At 52.2% G+C, this 7,342-nt stretch overlaps 2 protein-coding genes across 2 annotated transcripts in view; both read left to right on the forward strand.

The window, feature by feature from the left end:
• Hoxc4 (homeobox C4) overlaps positions 1-7,342 on the forward strand; it is a 61,691-nt gene that overhangs the window by 15,632 nt on the left and 38,717 nt on the right. The window lies entirely within an intron of this gene.
• Positions 15-4,122, forward strand: Hoxc8 (homeobox C8). Its single transcript, XM_005397206.2, has 2 exons — positions 15-602; positions 1,947-4,122. Exons 1-2 carry the CDS (start codon positions 167-169, stop codon positions 2,237-2,239), a joined length of 729 nt encoding a protein of 242 aa, XP_005397263.1. The 5' UTR covers positions 15-166; the 3' UTR covers positions 2,240-4,122.

Consider the following 7,342-nt stretch of genomic DNA (forward strand, 5'->3'; position numbering starts at 1 on the left):
CGGCCCCGCGGCGCCCCCACCTGCCCGGCCCCGGCCCTCCAGCCCAGCCCAGTCCGGGGAGCCCGCCGGCCTGGGGATCGGCCCCGGGGGGAGGGCAGTTTCGGGGGTCCCAGGCGGGGGAGCCTTGAGCCAGAGGGGAGGGGGCCGCGGGTTTCATGTACCGAGCATGAGCTCCTACTTCGTCAACCCCCTGTTCTCCAAATACAAAGGCGGCGAGTCCCTGGAGCCGGCCTACTACGACTGCCGGTTCCCCCAGAGCGTGGGCAGGAGCCATGCGCTGGTGTACGGGCCCGGCGGCTCGGCGCCCGGCTTCCAGCACGCCTCGCACCACGTCCAAGACTTCTTCCACCACGGCACCTCCGGCATCTCCAACTCGGGCTACCAGCAGAACCCGTGCTCTCTTAGCTGCCACGGAGACGCCTCCAAATTCTATGGCTACGAGGCGCTCCCCAGACAGTCCCTTTATGGGGCTCAGCAAGAGGCGAGCGTGGTGCAATATCCCGACTGTAAATCCTCCGCCAACACTAACAGTAGCGAAGGACAAGGCCACTTAAATCAAAACTCGTCTCCCAGCCTCATGTTTCCATGGATGAGACCCCACGGTGAGAAGCCTTTTCTCTTTCCCCCTCGGTCTCCCGCGCTCTGGGGTCTTCCCCCCCTCCCTCGCCTCCTTTTTGTCTGCCCTCGCTTTCCCTCCTGGCTTTGGGGTCTGTCCTGCCCCACCCACTCTCCCCCTCGCCTGGGTGGGTTTCTCGAGGTTGGGAAGGCTTGGCTGGGGGTGGGGCAGGGGGGTGTCTTGGACATTTGGGGGATTGGGGTGAAGGTGGAGGACAGACGGTGTGTGGGTGAAAGGGTTAAAAGTGGTTTCCTCCATGTCTGTCTGTCTGTCTGTCCCTGTCCCCATCTCTAAAGTCAGAGTTGGGGAGGTGGCTGGTGAGGGTACCCTGAGGTTATCAGTCTTTGGGGCTGATAACCAGTTCCTCCGAAGGCAGAGAGCCTGCGGTCCAGGACAGTGGCCAGGCTGTCTTGGGTTTGAGGGAGACCCCTGTGTCTCTCTCTTAGCCAGAGAGAATGTCGGGACCCCAAGGGCACTGTGGCTGTCTAGGGTCCCCAGTGCCTGCTCCCAGAGAACTAGCCCAAGGGCCGCTACCCCAACTTTTCTGTACTTCCCCCCAGTTGAGGAGGAGACAGGAAGCCTGAGAGGAAATAAAAATAGTGCTCCAAAGGAGAAGGACATACAGATCAGGAGTGTCTGGAGGTGCACAAGACCCTAGACAGGCTCCCCTCCAATCAAGGGCTCGTGGGGTCTCCCTGGGACCCACAGACGCACTCAGGCCATGAGCCCCTCTAAGGGTGGCCCCTCACAGCCCAATTTCGAAGTACAGGGGGAAGTGATAAAGCGACAAGTTCCGGCAGGGATGGCCCGTGATTTATTTGCTGGTCTCCAGTTAGCCATCAGGCAGAGCACTGATACATTCCAGGAGATCAATTATTTTTCTTATTGGAAAAGCATTAGGCAGAGAGACAAGGAAGGAGGGGGCAGTGGGCAGAGCCCTCTCCTTTATCCCCAGCCCTTTTTCCTTTCTTTTGCAAGCAGATTCTGTCCCCAGCCCTGTTCACGAAATGCCATTCTGCACTTGTAAACAAAGCTGCGAGGGCCAGTTTCCTGAGACTGCAGGCCTGGGACACTGCAGGGCTTCCCTGGCCCCCTCAGGCCCCCAGTGTTCAGACAGCCCATTGGGGTCCCTCCCCTCCACCCACCTCCCAAGGTAAAACCAAACCAAAACAATCCCCCAAACTTTTCTGCCCTTGCCTGCCTGAGCTTTTGCCTCCTAAGCAGGGAGGAGAATTGGGGAGACCAGAGGGGAACTCTAGGGGTGGCCGAATGGCTGGAGGACCTCAGCCCCCACCCAGACATAACCAGACTGGGATTCTGTTCTGTCCAGCTCCGGGACGCCGCAGCGGAAGGCAAACTTACAGCCGCTATCAGACCTTGGAACTAGAAAAGGAGTTTCTCTTTAATCCTTATTTGACACGAAAGCGCCGGATTGAAGTCTCTCATGCCCTGGGACTAACCGAGAGACAAGTGAAGATCTGGTTCCAGAACCGAAGGATGAAGTGGAAAAAGGAGAACAACAAGGATAAACTGCCTGGGGCCCGAGATGAGGAGAAGGTAGAGGAAGAAGGGAACGAGGAAGAGGAGAAAGAAGAGGAGGAAAAGGAGGAAAACAAGGACTAAGCAAAAAAGAGAAAAATCCCCCCCTTTAGCAACTCCCTTGAAGTTTCGTTTTATGGTAGCAGATAAATTGAGAAGTTTACGACTGTCATTTGCTTTTATAGAGAATAGAATGACACTCACAACTCTAACTACCTGTCAGATACTTGCAGCTCTGGTTTTATTACCTTTGGACTTCCCTTGCTCTTTATTTGTTTGGGGGCCGGAGGGGGGAGACTGAGACACAGAGAAAAGTTCGGACTGTGTCCCACTCCTTGCCCAGCACAGACACTTGTCCCTGCTCCCACCTCCTGCGTCCTTCCTGGACTTCCAGGTCTGACTTGGCCTCCTCACCTCCCTCTGCCCCTGGCCACCACGCTCCCTGAGAAACCTCCTTGTTCTCTGGTATTTATTTTAGAGGGGAACCCCTCAAAGTGCAAAGGGGACTCTTGACTTTGTTTTTATGCTAGGATTAGTGCACTAAATTTATTTTTTAAAAAAAGAAAGGAAAGAAAAAATGAAGAAAGAAAGGAAAAGGAAGGGAAGAAATGAAAAGAAATAGGGAAAAGATAGCAAAGAATATCCCCTCCCCCTCCGTGGGGCTGCCAGTTTAGAAAGCCCCCTTGACTTTCTCTAGGAACCTGACAGAAACCTTCCCCCTTCCTAAGGGGGGAATGGGGCCTGCTGTAGCCTCTGAAATCCTACCTAGCCATCCCATGGTCACTCGGGCCCAGCCTCTCTTGCCTTCGCTGTTTGCTGTTCGATTTCTGTTCTTTTGGGCCCGGCTTCCTCTGAGCTGCATTAGTGTTAGCGCTCAGAAATCACCATAATCATGAAAATAATAATAATACTGATAATAAATCTTTAACATACTACCTAAAGGGAACCTGCAATAATCTTGGGAAAGAAAAAGAAAAAAAAATATGTAAATCCTACTATAGGAGAAAAAAAGAGAAAAAAATGAAAAATGAAAAAAAAAGGAAGAAAAGAATGAAACCTCCAACGTATTTTATCACTACCTATAGAAAGAAATCCTGCTTTGAGAGTATTCGTAATGCGGTTTTGTTGTCGTTTGTTGCTGCTTATTTCACTAAGAAAAACCCAACAACTGAGACTGCCTAGCCCAGCCCGCCGGTCCTGTGCGCTTTTATTGTGCTTATAACCCCAGTAGAGTAGAACTAAATTGCACTGAATGTATAGTTAACTCTGTCTTGAATTCTCTGTTTATGCAACGTGCTTGAAAGAAAAAAACGTTAAAAATATATCTATAATAATAATTTTTGGTCATTTGTCTTTATGTCCAGCTATGAATGTAGATTTTGTGTCCCGACAGCCCTGTTCCTGGTCCAAGTACTTTGTATTGTATACGTGAGTCATAATAAAAAAAAAAGAGAAAAATATTTGAAGGTGGAATGACTTGCTTTTTCTGCACAGCTTTTTTACCCCATTCTCTACCCCCTCCCTCCTCGTCCCTTTTCCCAACTTTCTGGAAAAGGTCTCCACAGATCTGGCTCTGAGGTGGGGGAACTCATGTGGGAGCAGCTGGAAGTGGAAGGGACAGGCTAGGCTGGAGGGCAGGTGACAGGGGTGGGGGTGGAGGAGAGGGGAAGAACAATCTATTGGCAGGAAGAAGGATATACCAGTTTGCTCTTGGAGAAACCTTGGCTCCAGATAAAGTGGGTTTCTAGGTGCTAGGACCCCAAACAGGAAGGAAGATCTCATTTATCCACCCTCCTCCTCCCAGCTCTGGGCTGGGCCCGGACAAAGAATCTGTCCCATGGCCCTCCAAAGCTAAGCGTTTTCTTTCTTCCAGGGACTAGGGCTGAGGGTGAGGCACTGGGGTTCTCTCTGCTCTTCACTTGTTCTTTGTGGCCAGCTCCTGGCATCCTGTATCCAGCACTGGAATAATGAACAGGGTAGGTAGGAGTGTGAGGCTCAGGGAGCTGACCTGCCAGGAAGTCTTGGCTGGAGCCTAAAGAGAAGGTCGGTGAAGTGGTGAAGTGACCGGGCTGAGGAAGCTTCACCCTGGGGGATGGGGAGAAGGAAGGGAATGGTGAGCTGCACTAACCAGCCTGGGTCCACGTCTTGGAATTCATAGTGTCAGCACAAGGCCTGATCGCTGCCACTCAGCCGGCCTCCTGTGTCCACTCCAGCCTCTGCTCTGGCTGGTTCAAGCCTACTCCAGGCTTCACCCTGGCAATTGGGCAGCTTGCCCGGCCCCTGAGTATGGCCCATTGGCTTGGGGGAATGGGCCTGTTGAGTAAACTGTGCCCCCTCACAGCCACAGCAGGGTAAAGGGAATCTCCATTGGAATGTCATTTCCTAAAATAGAGAGTTGAAGGCTCAGGGACCCAGAAGGCAGAGGGGTCTCTCACTTCTCCCTGGAAGTCCTACACAGAGAACTCTGTTTATGCCAATAAGATTCTGGTCAAATAATCTCAAATTCCAGAGATACAAATCTTCTGACTCAGCCAGCAGAGTGCAGAAGGGGAAGAGGAGGGGATCTTCTGGTCTCCAAAACCAGACCCCTATTCATACTTTGCTTCTCTCTCTCTCTCCCCCTCCCTCTCCCAGATGTGGGCCCAGGCCAGACCTTGTTTGGTCTCTTTCTCCGGGCCCCAGTCCCTGGGTCCCATAAAAAGTGGTCCCAAGTACTGGACAGGGTCAAGCGGAGGTTCATAGGGGACTCGTGCCCCCTTGAGAGAGGTTGTGGATTGGAAGCACAGGCTGCAAGGCTAGCGGGAGCTCTGGGGAAATCTCCCCGAAACTTGGGTCCCCGCGGGGGTGCGAGTTGAGAAGCCAGCCTGGTAACCCCGTTTGCTGTGGGAGACCCGGGCTACCGGATACAGAGTCCCCAAAAGAGCATTTCGCTCTTTCCTCGGGCCTTCTCACACAAGTCCCCTTAATGCTTCCACCGATGGCCGAGGGCCCTTTCATTTTCAAACGTAGAATTATGATTGCTGTTAATAAAAATATCTGGCCCACTAGCCAAGCGGGTGGCCCTGCATTAAGTGGTTCTGAAGGGCCTCGTCGCCTTTCCCCCACGCCAAACGTCCCAGTCATCCCAGGCCCTGCTTAGCAATGTCCGTGGCCCCAAGTCCGGCGCGTCGCAGGGCGGGGTGCGTCTGGCGCCCGGCTTCGTTGGAAATGTCGGGCAACTGGAAGGCCAGACCGGTGGAACCCCAGCCACCCCCTCATGCAGCACCAGCTCCCCCGCTCTCCCTGCCCATCGCCCCTGTTTTCTCGTTTGGAAAGAAAAAGAGGTAAAAATCCCGTTTTATGGGGGAACGTAATTGCGAGCGGGATGCGCTCTCTTTAGAAACGCGTCCTCCCAAATGCTCCCGCCGTCCCATTACCCGAATGGGGACCATTCTGCTGCAGATAGGACTTTCTCCCATTCTTTACTTTTTTTATTAGCCAATCAAAGTGGCTTCCGAAAGCTATTTGTGATTTGTGAAAAATAGTATCTTTCAAAATGCTGAGCTGTAGCAGCTTGCTCATTTCGCTTTGAATTTATTATTCTAATCTCAACCATAGAGACAGGATAATGTAGCTATTAAGTTGGGGGGCAAATTCGTTTCTCTGGCTTTTTTTTTTTTTTTTTAATTCTCGGCATTTTCTCTCCCTCTGGCTCTCTTATTTCAGAGGCCAAGAAAGGTGCCGGTGTTGAAGAAATCTTGGAGGAGGGGGTGCTCAGGATGTAGTGAGCTTCTGAAGGGCTCTTTGGGGGAACCCTTGAATGAGAGGATGGGTTGGCCTACCCATTCTCATCTTCCCCAAATGAGATGCCCCAGTGACTTCCTGGTGGCTGGGAAAATCGCCCCCAGCACCAGATCGAGAGAACTCAGGACAGGTTGTGCCACAGACTAGAAGTAAAATTTCCGGTGAGCTGCCCGCAGCGCTGTCCCATTCTCCCCGCTGTCCATTGTGAAAAGCTGGGCCAGTGCTTCCTTGTCGTAATTTTTAACTACCTGTTATAAAATTTATGGGTGGGTTTGTAAAAGAAACGAGGTCTCTGCATCTGGCTGAGGGAACTGTTTTGCTTACTGTGGAGGAAGTTTGGGGAGGTGGTGAAGAACCCTCTGTTGGCTGGGGTGGGGGCACCCAGCATTGACTTTCGTGCCAGCTCTCAGTGCCCGAGAGCTGCCGGGCTTCAATCTCCAGCCAGTGGGGAGGAGTAGCTGAGCTGCCAGCTACCAGAAAATAGTATTTATTCTGGACTCCTCATATGGGGCTCACTACCAAAATTACGGGTCTGGAGAAATCAAGAGGAGGTGGCTGGAATTTTTGTTCAGAAGACAGAACTCAGGGCAGTAAAAAGGTTCTTCTTTTAGGGCCTCAGAAGCACACCCCAGATGTCTAGACCCCAAACCAGGCTTTTTTTTTTTAAAAAAAGGCAGGTGGGTGTGGGCAATCAGACAAGATCGGAAAGGTTTCAAACTGCCTTGCACCTCTAAGAAATAGGAAATGGGGACCAAGAGAATGGGCTTTAATTTTGTTTTGACTACTAAAAAGATTGTAAGCTGCCATTAGAACCTAGGCGCTGTGGAGACCTGGGCTGGGGTTGGTCTTGCGGGGAGGCAGCGTGATTCTGAGAAAAAGACCTGGGGATGAGAGTTGTTTGGAGGGTCCTGGAGGATGCCCCAGATCGTCAGCCCGGCTGCTGCCAGAACTGCCCAGGGCTGGGCGACTCCTCTCAGCTCTTTTCATCACGTCCTGGGTAGCCTTGGTGGAGAGGCTGCCAGCGGTCTGCCACCTCTGTGACTGCCTCGGGTGAGGTGGGGGTTTGGGAAAGACACCAGAGTAGGAAAATAGGAAGGATGTTGTTCTTTCCCTAGGTTAAAAAAAATAATAAAATAAAAAGGGATAGTAAGGGTATCCCTTTTCCATCCTTTAACTTCATTGCCCCGGGTTACAAATCTTTGCGAAGCGTTGATACCCCCTAGTTCCAACCTTATTACCTCCGTTTATGAAGGAAAATATTTAAAATTCAGCACAGTAAAAGGCGGCAGCCTACTCGCCAGCGCCCAAACCCTTTCTTCTTTCCTCCCTTGCATCCCCTCTCTGCCCTCTCGGCGCTTGCCTGGAGCCGCCGGCCCGTGGGGAGTGGGCGGCGGGTGGGGGTGG

This window comes from Chinchilla lanigera, unplaced genomic scaffold, assembly GCF_000276665.1.
Source record: "Chinchilla lanigera isolate Chin_1 unplaced genomic scaffold, ChiLan1.0 scaffold00057, whole genome shotgun sequence".
Taxonomy (NCBI): Eukaryota; Metazoa; Chordata; class Mammalia; order Rodentia; family Chinchillidae; genus Chinchilla; species Chinchilla lanigera.